General features: G+C 47.4%; 1 protein-coding gene, 1 non-coding gene and 2 pseudogenes across 2 annotated transcripts; 3 read left to right on the plus strand and 1 right to left on the minus strand.

Moving 5' to 3' along the window:
* Nucleotides 1–814: 814 nt before the first annotated feature.
* On the plus strand, nucleotides 815–11,151 carry LOC103087201 (uncharacterized; annotated as a pseudogene).
* Nucleotides 3,257–3,603, plus strand: LOC103089368 (40S ribosomal protein S26 pseudogene; annotated as a pseudogene).
* Nucleotides 11,152–11,532: 381 nt separating the features above from the next.
* Nucleotides 11,533–17,829, plus strand: LOC103087482 (tetraspanin-16). Its single transcript, XM_007460761.1, has 4 exons — nucleotides 11,533–11,580; nucleotides 11,762–11,908; nucleotides 14,143–14,226; nucleotides 17,818–17,829. The coding sequence occupies exons 1-4, from the start codon at nucleotides 11,533–11,535 to the stop codon at nucleotides 17,827–17,829; spliced, it is 291 nt and encodes a 96-aa protein (XP_007460823.1).
* TRNAE-UUC (transfer RNA glutamic acid (anticodon UUC)) lies at nucleotides 15,074–15,145 on the minus strand. The gene has a single exon. It is a non-coding gene; the product is annotated as a tRNA-Glu (tRNA).
* Nucleotides 17,830–18,353: the final 524 nt, after the last annotated feature.

The following is an 18,353-nucleotide window of genomic DNA, read 5'->3' on the forward strand; positions in this document are numbered from 1 at the left end:
ATCAAGAAAGGCCCAGTGATCAGTGACACATGAGCTTAAGGACTATATCTTCATCAGCTGTAGCCAAGCAAGCCTCAGATGCAGAAAGTACAGGCTTTCAGGTGGGAAGGGCTTGGAGGTTCCTACCTCTGTGTCACTCCTGGAGCTCCAAAGGCCAGCCTTGGCCCTGCTTCCTGTGTGGCGTCGGGCAGTTACTTTGGCCCCTCTGAGCCCAAAGGATGAGCTAAGTGAGCTAACATGTAGGCAGGGACTTGGGGAACGTGATGGCTTGTAGCCAGATCCCTGCTTCATGGAACCTCTTCATTCACTCCACAGCGGTTTCCTGAGCACCACTGTGTACAAGGCTTTGGGAACAAAGCCATGAGTAGGACAGTCCAGGCTCCTGTCCACTCGGAGCCTCCAATCTAACGGTTGCATCAACCACACTAGTGGCCAGTGCTGAGCACTGTGCCCATAGGGCCCGGGTGGCACCTGGAGGGGTACCAGGGTGGCACACTGTGCCTCTTCTCCACCCCTGGTGTGGATTATTTGGAGGATGGAGGATGAGGAACCAGCAGGGCGCAGTTTGGGGCACCTGCTTCCCTGGCACTGGGAACCTTGCTCCAGCATCTGATTGTGATATGATAAAGGCTGTGATAGAAGAGGGGCAGCCGCTGGGACCCCCTCCCAGGCAGAGGATCAGGCAGCCAGGAGAGAGAAGGGTAGAGCAAGGCAGCTTTGGTGCCCCCGACCCCAGACCTCTACCATCTTTGGAAACAGTATCCCAGAGGTTTAGGAAGATGCTGACTTAAATGGGCTCCCCAGTCTGGCTGACATGGCTGAAACGCACACTCCGTATTATTCCTTGAAGAAACTGTTATCTTTCTTCAACGGTGTTATGGCTGTAAGTATGTCACAACCTGGGCCCTGGGGATTTGCAGCCCTTCCTCCACAACTGGCTCGTTCAAAGACAGAAATAAGTTGATCCAAATTCACTGGCATCCGGATCTGTGGTCCCCAGGGAAGCAGGAGGGATGTAGGGCAGACTGACAAGGAGAAGGGCGCACTGGGAACAGGCGTAGCCTCCACCGACCCAGAGCTGCTGAAATCAAGCAGAAGAGTGTGATCTGGGGGACCTGGGGTCCATGGCGGAAGAACTTGGCTCTAAAGAAAATCCTGCAGAAAGCTAAGCTGTTAAGGAAGGCAGGAGGGCATGGTTCTTCTCTTGGTCCTTTACAGTTTTCAAACCATTTTTTTCTTACTATAAAAGTAACCCAAAATATGCACTGCTAAAGAAGTAATTGCTTTTAATAGTAAAACAGTATGAGGAAAGGCCGCCAGAAAAGAGAAGGAAATTAACTATCACTCTTTACCTGTGGCTGTATCATTTTGATGGGAATTAAACAAGATAATGCATTTAAAGGGCTGATGCTTGTCATCAGAACATGGCTCAATAAATATCATCATTATATCCTTCCAGACTTTTCTATGTAACTTTTAAAAACAGCGGAACAAACATGGGATGCTAATGCTTTACAATCCTCATTTTTTTTCTCTTTTAAAAAATTGTGTTTCATCCTTTTAAACAGACTTTTTTAAGAGCAGTTTTAGGTTCACAGCAAAATTGAGCAGGAGGTACAGAGATGTCCCATATAAGTCCTGCCCCTGCACACAGCCTCCCCTACTGTCAACATTCCCCGTCAGAGTGGTACATTTGTTATAGTGAACCTACACTGATATCATTAGAACCTAAAGTCTATAGTTCATACGAAGGTTCACTCTTGTTGTACTTATTTATTTATTTTTTTGGCTGGGGTGCACGGCATGCGGGATCTTAGTTCCCTGATCAGGAATTGAACTCGTGTCCCCCGCAATGGAAGAGTGGAGTCCTAACCACTGGATGGCCAGGAAATTCCTGGTGGTGTACATTCCATGGTTTTGACTAGCGTATCCACCATGTCAGCATCGCATGAATAGTTTCACTGCCCTAAAACTCCTCCGTGCTCCACCCATCAGCCTTCTTTCCCCGCTAAGCCCTGGCAACCACTGATCCTTTTTCTGTCTCCATAGTTTTACCTTTTTCAGAATGTCATATACTTGGAATCATAAACCATGTAGTCTTTTCATATTGGCTCCTTTCACTCAGCAATATGCCTGTAAGTTTCCTCTATGTTTTTTCCTGGCTTGATAGCTCATTTCTTTTTAGTGCCAGTATTCCATCGTCTGGATGTGCCACAGTTTATTTATCCATTCATATGCTGAAGCCCATCTTGGTGGCTTCCAAGTTTTGGCAATTATGGAGAAAGTTGTTAGAAACATCCATGTGCGGGTTTTTATGTGAACATGAGTTTTCAACTCCGTTAGATTAATACCCAAGGACCGTGACTGTTGACAGTCTACTTTTTAAAAAAATATTTAGGCCTTAAAAACATTTTTCTGTATCAATAAACATTCTCCTACCACAGAAGTCAGCAAAGTACAGTCTTGTAAATAGATAGATAGGTAAAATTTATTTGTAAATAAAATAAATTTGTTTATGGATTTTGTACAGCTGCTTTTCCACTACACTGGCTGTTTCATTTCAACCTAGACTGTATGGCCTGTGAAGCTCATAATATCAGGTGCTTTTGCAAAAAAATTTGCCACCCCCTGTCTTACAAGCATCATTTAAAATAACTGTCTAGAGACTTCCCTGGTGGCACAGTGGTTAAGAATCTGCCTGCCAATACAAGGGACACGGGTTTGATCCCTGGTCCGGGAAGATCCCATGTGCCGTGGAGCAACTAAGCCCGTGCGCCACAACTACTGGGCCTGCTCTCTAGAGCCCACGAGCCACAACTACTGAGCCTGCATGCCACAACTACTGAAGTCCATGCACCTAGAGCCCGTGCTTCACAACAAGAGAAGCCATCGCAATGAGAAGCCCACTCACAGCAACGAAGAGTAGCCCTTGCTCACCGCAACTAGAGAAAGCCAGCGTGCAGCAACGAAGACCCAACACAACTAAAAAATAAAAAATTTATAAAATAAAAAAACTCTCTAGGATCCCATGGCTGTACCATGATTTACCTACCCAATCTGTGTTATTGGTTGCTTCAGTTACTTCCAACATTTTGTCCTTAATGAACATCCCTGTGCATCCTGGTTTTGAGACATATATGTGACTATTTTCCCTAGGTTTAATGTCTAGAAATGGAATTTCTAGGTAAAAGATTTTACCATAAAACCTTTAAGGTTTTAAATATGAATTGCAAAATGTCCTCCTGCCACGACTAATATGACCAAGAAAAGAAGGAATAATGGTCGTGCCAAAAAGGGCCATGGCCACGTGCAGCCTATTTGCTGTACCAACTGTGCCCGATGCGTGCCCAAGGATAAGGCCATTAAGAAGTTTGTCATTCGGACATCGTAGAGGCCGCAGCCATCAGGGACATTTCTGAAGCGAGTGTTTTTGACGCCTATGTGCTTCCCAAGCTGTATGTGAAACTGCATTACTGCCTGAGTTGTGCCGTTCACAGCAAGGTAGTCAGGAATCGTTCTCGGGCAGCCCGGAAGGACCGAACACCTCCACCCCGATTTAGACCTGCGGGTGCTGCCCCACGACTTCCACCAAAGCCCATGTAAGGAGCTAAGTCCTTAAAGACTAAAGAAATACTGTTCCCTGGAAAGACAATAAAGTGGAAATTATACGTTTAAAAAAAAAGATATTGTGAGCTCACTCTTAGCTCTTTAGCCTTTTGTCATGTTTTTTTATGTGTATGGTGTGAGGTAGGGGTCTGATTTGATTTTTTTTTTTTCCCCAATTTGGTGACATACTGTTGCACTTACCAACTGGTCCATCCAGTCCTCCTCTGTCTATGCTAGTTTCCATTACGCTCCAGTCTCTTCTGTGTATACTGCTTTGTTCCATTGGCCCATGTGTATATCCCCCACTAACACAACACTATTGTAATTGCCATGCAGCACAAGTACATGTTCAGATACATGGGGTATGAATATTTCAAGCATGATCATGCAAATAGCATGTCACAGATTTTGCATGTCTTACTCATTTTCACATATAGTCTTGGCCAAATGTCTCCCTAGAGTCCAGCTCCGAGAGTCCCCATTCCCACTTCCCTTAAAATCTTGTCTGAGCTCATCATCCCACCCAAAGTTGAATCTGTATCCAGCATCTTTTGTTTTCCTTCCTCCACTGTGTTGCTGCAAAACTACAGCAATTTCAGCTTGGGGGTTTCAGGGAGATCCTTGCTCTAGCCATCTCCCAGAGCATAAACAGCCCCCACTGTTAAAGCACCCACCCTCACTTTACTCCTGCCTGACTCTCCATCATCTCTCATTTTCTTTTTCTTTTTTATAAATTTATTTATTTATGGCAGCGTTGGGTCTTCGTTGCTGCGCGTGGGCTTTCTCTAGTTGCAGCGAGTGGGGGCTACTCTTCATTGCAGTGCTTGGGCTTCTCATTATGGTGGCTTCTCTTGTTGCGGAGCACGGGCTCTAGGCTTGTGGGCTTCAGTAGTTCTGGCTTGCAGGCTCTAGAGCTCAGGCTCAGTAGTTGTGGTGAACGGGCTTAGTTGCTCTGTGGCATGTGGGAATCTTCCCGGACTGGGGATTGAACCCTTGTTCCCTGTATTGGCAGGCGGATGCTTAACCACTGAGCCACCAGGGAAGTCCTCGTTTTCTTTCTTAATTACTTCATTCAGCAAAGATTTATTGAACAGGTGCTGTGTCTGCAAGATTTCGTTTTCTCTTCAGTAGAATGTGGACACTATTTTATCCATGTTTTAACTTGGAGGAATCAAAGAGTACTCTCTCTCACACCCCACATCCAACCCACTGGCAAATCCGATCGACTTTACCCTCAGCGTCTGGTCCATCCAAAACTGATGGCGTTGGGAGCCACGAAGGGTTCAGAGCAGAATTATGCCCTGACTCAGGTGCTCACAGGCGCCCTCTGGCGGCCATGGAGGGAACAGAGTGTGGGGGGACCAGGGTGGAGGGACTGTATTGGTCCAGATGGGAGATGGTGGGGGCTGGACTCGGTGGGGCCAGGAGTGGGTGAGAAGTGGGCAGATTCTGAATAGACTCTGAAGATGGAGCCAATAGGACTTGCCAACGCCTGGATATCTGTCCTCTGGACGCTTCAGTCACCCACAGGTTGGAAAATATTATTTTTATTTTTAAAAAATATTTATTGGCTTCCCTGGTGGCGCAGTGGTGGAGCGTCCGCCTGCCGATGCAGGGGACATGGGTTCGTGCCCCAGTCCGGGAAGATCCCACATGCCGCGGAGCGGCTGGGCCCGTGAGCCATGGCCGGTGAGCCTGCGCGTCCGGAGCCTGTGCTCCGCAACGGGAGAGACCACAACAGTGAGAGGCCCGCATGCCGCTAAAAAATTATATATATATATTTACTTGGTTGCGCCGGGTCTCAGTTGCGGCTGGTGGGCTCTCTCTCTTTTTTTTTTGGTGGGCTCTTTAGTTGCGGCAGGCAGGCTCCTTAGTTGTGGCATACAAACTCTAAGTTGTGGCATGCATGTGGGATCTAGTTCCCTGACCAGGGATGAACCCAGGCCCCCTGCATTGGGAGTGCGGAGTCTTAACCACTGAACCACCAGGGAAGTCCCGGGAAATATTATTTTTAAATTATTTTTTATTTTTGGTCACGCAGTGGTGGCTTGCGAGATCTTAGTTCCGTGAACAGGGATCGAACCCAGGCCCCCAGCAGTGGAAGCACGGATTCCTAAACACTGGACCGCCAGGGAATTCCCAGGAAATACTAATATTAATAGGAATTCTCAGAATCTGATACAGGAGCCACATGTCTGCGGTCTCACAACTGCCTTCATGTTTCTCCCGGTCAACTGTGGGGACCCCTGATGTGTATCCACTGTGCTTTCCTGCCTCTCTGTGTCAAGGCCAGATAAGCCCAGCCATCGGCTGGGGGGGGGGCCTCAAAGCCTCAATTATCAAAGAGATTTTAATGATAATGATAATAATAATAGGCATAGATAGAAAGAGATGAAAGGGGAGACAGGAGCTGACCTTCCTTTGACCGCCCCCCCCCAAATCTGGTCTCTAGAAGCTCCACAGAACCCACTGAGAACCCCCTGAGCTGGTCCCACCCCTCCGTTGTGCAGATGGGGAAACTGAGGCTCAGGAGGGAAGCAGCTTTTCCTCGACAGATAACTTGAAGTTCCCCCACCCCCGCTTACAGCATTTCCCACTGTTTCCCACCAGGCATGTGAATTTCACTGGAAACATGAGGCATTCTCCCCTGGCACCCACCCTCCTGTCACCCATAGGTATCTCCCCTTCAGTCTGGTCACCCCTCCCTGCAATTTGCATTTCTGAGGTTTCTTGGCCCTTCCTCTGTTTTTTGTTTTGCTTTGTTTTGTTTTTCTTGACCTTGCAGCGCGGCTTTAGGGATCTTAGTGCCCCAACCAGGGATCCAACGGGGCCCTCGGCAGTGAAAGCACTGAGTTGTAACCACTGGACCACCAGGGAATTCCCTCCTGCCTCTGTTTGGTGCCCCGCACTGTCCCTCCTGCCTTTCCGTCGGCCCCTGCTGTCTGCACACACCGCTGGAAGTCGCCTCTTAAGCCTCTCAGACTCTCAGAAAGTGCTGGCCGTGAAATGGGGTTCCAGCTATTATTATTATTTTTTAAATGAACTTATTTATTTATTTATTTATTCGTTTTTTGGTTGCAACGGGTCTTCGTTGCTGTGCGGGCTTTGTCTAGTTGCGGCGAGCGAGGGCTACTCTTCGTTGCGGTGCGCGGGCTTCTCACTGAGGTGGCTTCTCCTGTTGCAGAGCACGGGCTCTAAGCACGTGGGCTTCAGTCCTTGGGGCACGCAGGCTCAGTAGTTGTGGTGCACGGGCTTAGTTACTCCGTGGCACGTGGGATCCTCGCGGACCAGGGCTCGAACCCGTGTCCCCTGAATTAGCAGGCGGATTCTTAACCACTGCGCCACCAGGGAAGTCCCTCCAGCTATTACTGATAGCTCCTAAGAATATCCCACTGCCAGCATCCTGGACAACATTCAGGAATGCGACACCTGGAAGAAATAAAATAACACCCCCCACCCCCTCCCCCCGGCGTGTGTTCTTTCAGAATGGAGAGGCCACGGTGGCCTGGGGACGGGGTGGAAGGACTCCCAGCAGGCTCCCACCCCACCGACTCCCCACCCTGTGTCCTCCAGTGTTTCTCGGTCATGGTCATCATTCTCATCGTGGAAATCACTGTCGCCACAGTGGTCCCTGCCTTCTTCCCGATTGTAAGTACAGCTCGGCTTCTCTCACTCTGCATTAGAAATAAACAGAATCAATAGAAGCCCCGCCCCTCCCCCCAGGAGGCTCCCACGCTCGCCAGGATCCGGTGTTGGTGGGAGACTGAGTCTCCAGAGATAGGGCGAAAAGCCGGAAACCTCAGCCCTGCCTTCAAAGGCTCCCCTCAGGAAACTGCGGAGTGAATTGGACCACCTCTCATTTGGGGGAGTAATGGGAAGTAACTGCTGGGGGAGGAAAGGAAAGTAATTGCTGGAGGAGTAATGGGAAAAGCTGTGAAGTTTCTTGGGGTTTTGAAATGAGTTCAAAATAGAGGGCTATTTAGCAATATCCATCAAAATGAAAAAGCACGGACACGTTGACCCAACCATCTGGTCCCTAGGAATTATCCAAGGATATGCTTGGGGCGGGGGGAGTTTATAATGCATAATAGTCCACACAAGGGAGTCTGATGCAGCTGGAAAGAAGGAAGGAGGAGGCTCTATATGCAGGAGATGGTACATTCTCCAGGACGCAGTGCTGTCCCCGTTTGCGTCCCCCCAGAGGCTCACCCTGAGAAAAAGATCTGAAGGCTCATCGTTTATTTAAGAGGTGATCCCAAGAAGCTCCTGTAGGGGACAGGGGACAGGCAGGAAAGGGAATGTAGCCCCTAAAAGCTGACACTGTGGGGCTTCCCTGGTGGCGCAGTGGTTGAGAGTCCGCCTGCCGATGCCCCGGTCCGTGCCCCGGTCCGGGAAGATCCCACATGCCGCAGAGCGGCTGGGGCCGTGAGCCATGGCCGCTGAGCCTGCCTGCGCGTCCGGAGCCTGTGCTCCGCAACGGGAGAGGCCACAACAGTGAGAGGCCCGCGTACCGAAAAAAAAAAAAAAAGCTGACACTGGGTGCAACTGGGCTCAGTCCTGGTGGGGGATGTCGGGGACGCAGCAAGGAGCACGCCATCTATTTTCTCCACCCAAGCGAATAGGGAGCTGCAGTATTAATCCAACACCTCCCATCAGTCATTGCTTAAGGGCTGCTCCCAGGGCGCATGCGTGCGGAGAGGCCATTGCAAGAACCTCGGTTGCCGGGGGCTTCCCTGGGGGTCCAGAGGTTAAGACTCGGAGCTTCGACTGCAGGGAGCGCGGGTTCCATTAGTGCTCAGGGAACGAAGATCTTGAATGCCGCAAGGCGCGGCCAAAAAGTTAAAAAAAAAAAAAAAAAAATAGAACCTCGGTTGCTGGCAGCGGGAAGCCGGGGCTCCGCGGCACAGAAATAAGAGAAGCCACCGGGATTTGAGCAGGGCACCGAGAGCCACTGCTACTCGTGTTGCGAACAGCCGGATGCAGAACAATGAGAATAGAATAAAGCAAGGGGGACAATAATGAGGATATACTTTGCTTTGACACACATTGCACACGTCTTTGGAGACACTGGAAACCATAACAGTCGAGGTGGTGAAGTGGGAGAAACTTGTCGGCTGGGAGAAAAAAGTGGGAGGGAGACTTTTCATGGTTTACCCTTCTGTGATTTGTGAATTTTGAGCCGTGTGACTATTTCACCTCTTTGGGGGAAAAATGGTTTTAATTTAGACCTCTATTTTAAAAATAGAAAATTAAAGTTGCCCCTTTTGTGCAGAGAGAAATTCAGGTGCTGAAGATGATATTCAAGTCCCTCATCGAGTTGCAGCCATAACGGGGGCGTAGCAGGCGTGTGGGCGATTCAAAAGAGCAGATGATTCAAAGCCGTTTGTGAGTTTGGTTACAACCAGATGTGCTGGGCTCGAGACCCACGCTCTTTCCTGTGTCCCTCTCTCGGGGGCGATGGTAGCCTGAGTTCGTCCTCCTCCAGCGCAGACCCATGGCTGGGGGAGGGGCCATGAAGGAAGCAGAAGGGAAGCCCCCACCTCATTCCTGAGTCCCCAAGAAACCTCACCAAATGGGGCACCTTGCTGTTTTCTGTGCTCACCGCTCCCTGTTTCATCTCTGAGGTTAGAGAAGTGGCCTTGGAGCACAACTTTGTGACCCTGAGAATTACAGAGGTTACAAGAGCCGGATGACTATTCCCTGGTCATGGAGAAGATGAGATTCACATCCTTTTGTTTTGTTTGTTTAATTTATTTTTATTGTAGTAAAAGATATATAACATAAGTTTATCATCTTACCATTTTTAAGTGTCCAGTTCAGTGGCATTAAGCAGTTTCCTATGGTTGTGCAACCATCACCACCCTGCATCCCCAGAACTGAAACTCTGTCCCCATTAAACACTAAGGCTCCTTCCCCCAGCCCCCCGTACCCACCATCCTACATTCTATCATTCTCTAGGAATTTGACTCCTCTAGGGACCTCATATAAGTGGAATCATGCAGTATTTGTCTTTTTGTGTCTGGCTTATTTCACTTAGCATCCTCAAGCTTCATTCATGTTGTAGCATGAATTTCCTTCCTTTTTAGGGCCGAATAATATTCCATTGTATGGATGGACCACATTTTATTTATCCCTTCCTCTGTCAATGGATACTTGGGTTGCTTCCACCTTTTGGCTATTGTGAATCATGCTGCTGTGAACATGGGTGTACAGATATCTCTTCAAGTCCCTGTTTTCAGTTCTTTTCGGTATATACCCAGAAATGGAACTGCTGGATCATCTGATAGTTCTATGTTTAATTTTGGGGGGAATTTCCATACTGTTTTCCACAGCAGCTGCACCGTTTTACATTCCCATCAGCAATGAAGGCACAAGGGTTCCAGTTTCCCCACATCCTTATCACCACTTGTTATTTTCTGTTTTTGTTTTTTGATAGTAGCCATTCTCATGGGTGTGACGTGGTGAGACTTATATCTTGAGTCTTGGTGTTTAAGGAGCAAGACTGGCCTCCATGTGTCATCTAAGCTCTTGAGGCAGATGGTTGAGAAGGATCTTTGAGGCTAGGGAGGGTGTGGAATGGAAAAACCATTGCCTGTTTCTAGGAGTGTTTTCCATCTGAGTCTGGGGCCCAAGAACTGCTATGGGGTTGAGTTCAGGCTTGGGAGGGGGCACACGATGGGTAGGGGACTTGCCTGCATCCCCGTTTTGGCTTCTGAAGCTTGAGGTGGTAGAAAGTACTTCTCATTCATTCATATAGTCCTTCCACTATTTTTTTTTTAATTTAAGTATAGTTTCTTAAAATTTTTTTAAATATTTATTTGGTTGCGCTGGGTCTTAGTTGCAGCAGGCAGGCTCCTTTGTTGTGGCTTGCCAGCTCCTTAGTTGCAGCACGTGGGCTCCTTAGTTGTGGCATGCGAACTCTTAGTTGCGGCATGCATGTGGGATCTAGTTCCCTGACGAGGGATCGAAACCAGACCCCCTGCATTGGGAGTGTGGAGTCCTAACCACTGTGCCACCAGGGAAGTCCCTATACCACAGCTTCTTTATCCATTCCTCTGTTGATGGACCTTTAGGTTGCAGTCCTTCCACGAGTCTTTATTGAACACCTACTATGTGCTGGGCACTGTTCAGGGGTCTGGGGACAAAGCAGGGCACAAAACAAAATTCTTGCCCTGTGTTGCTGACACTTGAGTAGGGAGATGGAGAAAAAAACTCTAAGTAAACATTGGTGGCAGGGATGATAAGTGCCATGAAAAAGAAAGCAAGGCAGGGAAAGGTCAGAGAGAGTCAGGATTTTGTTTACTTGTAGGTGCTATTAGTCACCTATTTTCAGCACACAGTGGGATGGCCTGTCCTAGCCTTTTTGTAGTTAGTTGGGGATCATGTGATGAGTTCTGTCCAATGAGCTGGGAGGAGAAGTGATGTGAGTCACTTCCTGGCCAAATTATTTAATTACCAGTGTAGGGCCCTCTGGACCTTTCTTTCTTTTTTCCACAATAGTGGAATCATCTGGATGATGGCTGCTTCACAAGCCTGAGTCCCTGAGACACTTTGATAAATGGAGTTCCCCTGCCAGGTTGGTATGAGCATGTAGTGTGAGACAAACTGCTGAAATTGAAGGGCTGTTTGTTATGCAGCATCACTTAGCCTGGCCTGGCTGATACAGGGCTGGTGGCTAACTTAGAAAGAGGGGTCAGGGCCGGCCTTCCTGAGGAGGAACACTTGAACAGAGACCTGAATGAAGTGAGAGAGGGAGCCGTGCAGACATCTGATAGAACAGCATTCCAAAAAGAGGGAACAGCCATCTAAAGGCAGCAAGGCTGATGCTTACTAAGTGTGTTTAAGAAACAGAGAGGAGATCAGTGTGGAGCTGAGTGAGTTCAAGAGAGAGCAGGGAGATGAGGACCGAAGGTGACAGGGCAGATCATGCAGGGCCTTGTGGGCCATGGTGAGGAGTTCAGCTTTTACTCCCAAGTAAGATGACAGCCGTGGAGGGTGCTAAGCCATGATGGGGTGAGGAAAGGGAGGCATTTAGCACAGGCATTGGAAAATTGTGACTACTCTAAACAGTAGCCATGGTGACCATGATTTCTAGTGTTTTTATTATTTTGAAATTTGAAAGGGAGTCTTCAAGTGATTATTCTCTTCTCTGCAGCTAAAGTGCTGTGGCATGAAGGACTACACAGATTTTCCATCCTTCGAAAGGATGACTGGCCACACCTACCCCAGGGGCTGCTATAAATCCATCGGGACCGTGGCCTGCGACGGGCACAACGTGTCTGCAGATGTCATCCACCAGGAAGTAACTTGACATTTTGTTAGGTGTCTAGGTAGACCCCGAGGGCTGGGGACTTTTATAAAAATTGCATTTTTGCCGGAATCCCAGCGATTTTGACCACAATTTCAGCTCATTTCGACCACACAGCCTAGAGTTACCATCCCCATTTCACAGATGGGGAAACTGAGAATGGGAGGAGAGTGGTTCAAGGTCACATGGCTTTGGTAGAGCCGGGATTTGATCCATGGTCGCCTGTGTCCATTGCCTGGGTCACACTGCCTGCCTCCCAGAGAAATCAAATTGCAGCAGTAATGATGGGAAATGATTGTTCTGTAGATAGTGATGGCCACCACATGACTGGGTACTCATTCAGTGAATTCAGTCTCCACTGCACCCCTTGAGGTGGGGACTGCCCTTCTCCCATTTTACAGATGAGGAGACTGAGGCACAGAGAGGTTTCCCATAGCCAGGGAGGGGTGGAGCTGGGCTTCAAACCCAAGCCCTAGCTTCCCCACCCCTAACTTCTGCTGCCGGGGAATAAACACATGGGTCTTCCTTGAGAAATCAGAGTCATTTCTTAATTCATCCCTTCACGCTGAATGTCTCTTGCTGGGTGAATTGGCCAGAGTGAGTCCCAGGCTAGGGCCTCAGAGAGGGACGTGGCACCACACAGTGACCCACTGTGCCGTGTACAACCTGCCTGTCAACCTCCCACTCACCCCCTCACTCATTCCACTCTAGCCACACTGACCTCCTCACTGCTGCGCAAATACAACAGGCACATGCTTGCCTCAGGGCCTTTGCGTAGGCTGTATTTTTTCTTTTTTTGACCTTGCAGCTTGGCTTGCAGGATCTTAGTTCCCTGACCCAAGACTGAACCCAAGCCCCTCGGCAATGAAATCACCAAGTCCTACCTACTGGACTTCCAGGGAATTCCCATGTTCTTTCAGCCTGGAATGCTCTTCCCCTAAATGTTTTCCTATCTCATCTCTTTCAAGTCTGTGCACAGTTGTCACTTCCTCAGTGAGGCTGTTCCTGAGCCCCTATCTATAAAAGGATGCCCCCCACTCACCATCACACTCCATCTCCTTACCCTGAGTTAGTGTGCCCAGCGCTTAATCACCACCTGACAAAGTCATTGCTGTACCTGCTTATTTTATTACCTGTTTTTCCCACTCAACTGTTAGCCCCACCAAGGCAGAAATATTTTCTCTTTTGTACATTGCTGGGTTCCCAGTGCCCGTTTCAGTGCCCAGCACACAGTGGACACTTAGAAAAAGCCTATTAAATGAAAGGGGGCACTGAGCCCTTTGAATTCAAGACAACTCAAGCTTCCAGAAGAAAGGGGAGTATCTCAGTGGCTGCAGGAAGGGAAGTGAAGGTCCCATCACCTGCAGGTGGCTGTTCTGCTCATTCACTGTGCCTGTTCTCTTAATCTTTCTGAGCTTCAGTTTCTTCACCTATAAAACAGAGAAAAGACTAGTACCCACTTTATGGGATTATAGTGAGAAAATACATGAAAATGGCTGAGAAGGTGCTGGATACATGTTAGCCCTCTTGTTCATATGTAAAGAGGACTTAGATATAACTAATGGTTACTGAATGCTGGATATGTATCAGGCCACTGCTGTGTACTTCATGTAGATTCTTTCTTTTAATCCTCACAAAAATCTTGTGAGGCAGATCCTATTGGTCCCATTTACAGTTAGGGAAACTGAGGCACAGAGAGGTGTAGTGACTTCTCCAAGGTCACACAGCTAGCAATGACCTGGGACATCTGATCATATTCTTTTTTAAAAATATATTTTTAAAATTTATTTATTTATTTAATTTTTGGCTGCATTGGGTCTTAGCTGCAGCACGCGGGCTTAGTTGCCCCTTGGCATGTGGGATCTTAGTTCCCAACCAGGGATCGAACCCACATCCCCTGCACTGGAAGGCGGATTCGCAACCACTGGACCACCAAGGAAGTCCCTCTGGTCATATTCTTAATGAACACACTTGGATATCAACACAAATGGACACTAGGGAGTAAGTGGTATGTTCTGGGGTGGGGTGAGGGAATGAGAAGGCCAAGGAAGATCCTGGGATTGGGGGAGCAGTCAAGTAAGAAAAAGCCAAGGTCCTTATGGCTGTGTCCTTTTCTCCTCCCTGAATCTGAGAGGAATGTTGGTGGTCCACCTATTGGGGGTTGATGGGGACTTGGAATCCAGGAGTCCCTAACCAGGTTCTGCCTGCTTTGATGTTTGTATCTGCAGGGCTGTTTCCCTAAGCTCCTGAAAATAACCAAGACTCAGGGCATCAACCTGAGTGGAGGCTCTCTGGGGGCAGCAGTGATACAGGTAAGGTCCAGCTCCTCTGGGACACACCAGGCTCTTTTGTTGAGCACCTACTGTGTGCCAAGCACTGTTAGGGACACTGGGGACAGAGCAGCGAGAAAAGACAAAATCCCTTTCGGGACTTCCCTGGCGGTCCAGTGGTTAAGACTCCGTGCTCCCAATGCAGGGTGCACGGGTTTGATCCTTGGTCGGGGAATTAAGATCCCGTATGCTGCAGGGCATGGCCAAAAAGATATATTATAATAATAATAATAATAATAAAGACAAAATCCCTACCATGGTGGAGCTGACATTCAGTGGGGGGGATGGATGATCATTTCAGTTTAAGATACCTGCTGGGAAGGAAGTAAAAGAGGGTGACAGGATAGGGAAGGGAATCAGGGATGGCCTCCCTGGTGACATTTGACCAGTGACTGGAGGAGGTGAGGAAAAGCCATGTGTGTATATGGGAGCTGACAGAGGGAAGAGCTGGTGCAAAAGCACTGAGGCAGCAATAAGCATGGCTTTCTCAAGGACCAGCAGAGAGGCCCCTGTGGCTGGGCAGGGTGAGTGAGGAGGATGGTAGCAGGAGATGAGGGCAAGGCCTTGTGGGCTACAGAGGGTGTGGCTTTTATTGTGAGTATGATAGAAAGCCATTAGAAGGGTGTTAACATTCACTTTTTCACTCTACAAACCTTATTGAGCACCTACTGAGTCCAGGCACTGTTGTAGGCACTTGGGATAAAACAATAAACTAAACAGACAAAAATCCCTGCTCTCATGGGGATGACATTCTAATCAGCAGGGAGAAACAAAAAATATGATTTTTTTTTTTTTTTTTGGCTGTGCCAGGCGGCTTACAGGATCTCAGTTCCCCAGCCAGGGATTGAACCTGGGTCACAGCAGTGAAAGTGCTGAATCATAACCACTAGACCACCAGGGTTTTATTAAATTAGAAAATTTATTGCATGATAGTGATAAGAGTTAAGGAGAAATATAAAACTGGGAAGAAGATAGAGGAGGTAATTTTAAGCAGGGTGATTTCATTACTGTTTACCTATAAAGGGGGCAAGGCATTTAGGTGCTGGGGGCCTCATATCTAATTCAGGTGAAGAAAAACTTACTCCAGGGATATGCCCTGTCCACCCAGCTAATGAGTCTGGCTTACACTTATGTGGTAGGAGGCCTGTGTGGGAAAGTGCTGGGGCTCTGAACTCCAGCCCTGGTCATGTCACTCACTAGCTCTCTGACAGAGCATCAGGACCATGGCCTCCCTCATTTGTAAAATGGACTTCCCAATTGTTGTGAGTCATTCATGAGTTGCAGTATGTCAGAGGCTTTGCACAATGCCCTACCCACAGAAAGCATGAAGTGATTTTGGGAAGTTATTGTCATTAAGTCTAGGGAGGTCCTGCCCAAAGCAAGGATCACAGGAAGGCAGTGGCTGAAAGGTGATAAGGTCTCATGCACCAGTAGAGATGCTCACAGACTACTCATTATAGCAACACTATTCTCATTCCTGAGCCTTGTCCGAGGGGGAATCTTTGCTCAGAGCCCAGCCCAGATAGGCCCCAGGGAGAAAAGAACGAACATAAACTTGGGAAGTAAATGTAAGTTGTTTTCAGTTCAACTGGTCTTGATTTTTTACACCATCCAGATTGTAAAAACAGAATGAAATATGATTTGTAATAGACAGAACGGATAAAACAATAAATAATGGCAGAATATTGCTCAACTTTAAAAAGCCAGGTTTCCCTTTTTTTTTTTTTTTTTTTTAAAGAAGATGTTGGGGGTAGGAGTTTATTAATTAATTTATTTATTTTTGACTGTGTTGGGTCTTCGTTTCTGTGCGAGGGCTTTCTCTAGTTGCGGCAAGTGGGGGCCACTCTTCATCGTGGTGCGCGGGCCTCTCACTGTCGCGACCTCTCTTGTTGCGGAGCACAGGCTCCCGACGCGCAGGCTCAGTAGTTGTGGCTCACGGGCCCAGTTGCTCCGCGGCATGTGGGATCCTCCCAGACCAGGGCTCGAACCGGTGTCCCCTGCATTAGCAGGCAGATTCTCAACCACTGTACCACCAGGGAAGCCCCTAGGTTTCCCTTTTGAAAAAGAGAAAATTCTCATCTCAAACACTAACCTAAGCAAGCAGGGGCTTCAGTGGCTGCACACAACAAAGACTTTGTGGAATTAGTTCCAGAGAGTCACTGAACAAGCAAACAGCAGCAGCAACGAGCACAACCAGCAACACAAAAAACCCTGGGGAGTAGGGGGAAGGGAGATCTGATTTTCAAAGTTACCACATTATATTTTGTAAATGTCCAGTTTTCAACAAAAAAATTGCAAAGAAACAAAAAATGTGTGGCCAATATACAGGGAAAAAAAACATCAGTCAATAGAAACTGTCTTTGAGAAAACCCGGATGTTGGATTTATTAGACAAATACTTTAAATTAGGTATTATATATATGTTCAAAGAATTAAAGGAGACTCTCTAAAGAACTAAAGAAAAGTATGAGAATGATGTTTCATCAAATAGAAAAGATTAACAGAGACAGAAATGAGTTTTTAAAAGGAAGCAAATACAGGGCTTCCCTGGTGGCACAGTGGTTAAGAATCCGCCTGCCAGTCCAGGGGACATAGGTTCAAGCACTGGTCTGGGAAGATCCCACATGCTGTGGAGCCACTAAGCCCATGCTCCACAACTACTGAAGCCCATGCACCTAGAGCCCGTGCTCTGCAACAAGAGATGCCACAGCAACGAGAAGCCTGCGCACCACAACAAAGAGTGGCCGCTGCTCACAGTAACTGGAGAAAGCCCGCGTGCAGCAATGAAGACCCAACACAGCCAAAAATAAATAAATAAAATAAATAAATTTATATTAAAAAAAAAGGAAGCAAATAGAAATTCTGGAGTTGAAGTGTACAAAAATTGAAATGGAAAATTCAGTAGAGTGGCCCAGCAACTGATTTTAGCTGGCAGGAGAAAGAATCAGTGAACTTGAAGATGAGTCAATTGAGATTATTTGGTTGAGGAACAGAAAGAAAAAAGAATGAAGAAAAATGAACAGAGCCTCAGAGACATGTGTGACACAATCAAGCATACATACATATGTGCAACGGGATTCCAGAACAGGAGGAGGGAAAGAAAAAGACAAAAAGGATACTTGAAGAAATAATGGCCCCAAACTCCCCAAATTTGTTGCAAAACATGGATCTACACATCAAAGAAGCTCAATGAACTCCAAGCAGTATAAACTCAAAGAGATCCATGTCTCAACATTGTATAATCAAACTGTAAAAAGAAAAAGATGAAGAGAGACTCTTGAAAGCATCAAGATGGAAGCAACTCATCATGTACAACAGTGGTCCCCAACCTTTTTGGCACCAGGGACTGGTTTCATGGAAGACAATTTTTCCATGGACTGGGGACAGGGATGTTTCAGGCAGTAATGTGAGCGATGCGTGGGGATGGTTCAGGCGGTAATGCAAGTGGTGGTTCAGGTGATAATGTGATGGTTCAGGCGATAATGCGAGCTATGGTTCAGGCGGTAACGCGAGCGATGGGGAGTGGCAGATAAAGCTTTGCTCGCTCTCCTGCTGCTCACCTCCTGCCGTGCAGCCTGGTTCCTGACAGGTCCGCAGCCTGGGGGTTGGGGACCCCAATGTACAAGGTATCTTCAATAAAATTAATAGCTATTATCTCATCAGAAATCATGGATGCCAAAAGCAATGGGATGACATATTCAGAGGCTGAAAGAAAAAAAAAGTGTCAACTAAGAATTCTGTATCCAGCAAAACTATCCTTCACAAATGAAGGAGAAATTAAGATATTCCCAGATAAACAAAAACCAAGAGAATGAATTACAAACAGACCTGTAAGACCTACAAGAAACACTAAAAGGAGTTGTTCAGATTCAAATGAGAGGACAGAAAACACCAATTTGAATCCACATGAAGGAATAAAGAGCACTGATAAAGATTACATAGATAAATATAAAAAACAGTATACATTTAATTTTTTTTAAAAAAACTAGACTTCCCTGGTGACACAGTGGTTAAGTACCTGCCTGCCAATGCAGGAGACATGGGTTCAAGCCCTGGTCCAGGAAGATCCCACATACTGCGGAGCCTCTGTGCCACAACTACTGAGCCTGT

Source organism: Lipotes vexillifer, unplaced genomic scaffold (assembly GCF_000442215.2).
Source record: "Lipotes vexillifer unplaced genomic scaffold, Lipotes_vexillifer_v1.1 scaffold1011, whole genome shotgun sequence".
Lineage (NCBI taxonomy): Eukaryota > Metazoa > Chordata > Mammalia > Artiodactyla > Lipotidae > Lipotes > Lipotes vexillifer.

Bases quoted from the DNA above. Each gene is read 5' to 3' on its own strand.
- LOC103087482 (XM_007460761.1), top strand. From the start codon at position 11,533: ATGCAGGGCCTTGTGGGCCATGGTGAGGAGTTCAGCTTTTACTCCCAA. The intron at 11,581-11,761 runs GTAAGATGACAG...TCTTCTCTGCAG, and splicing joins AGTTCAGCTTTTACTCCCAA to CTAAAGTGCTGTGGCATGAA. The intron at 11,909-14,142 runs GTAACTTGACAT...TTGTATCTGCAG, and splicing joins CAGATGTCATCCACCAGGAA to GGCTGTTTCCCTAAGCTCCT.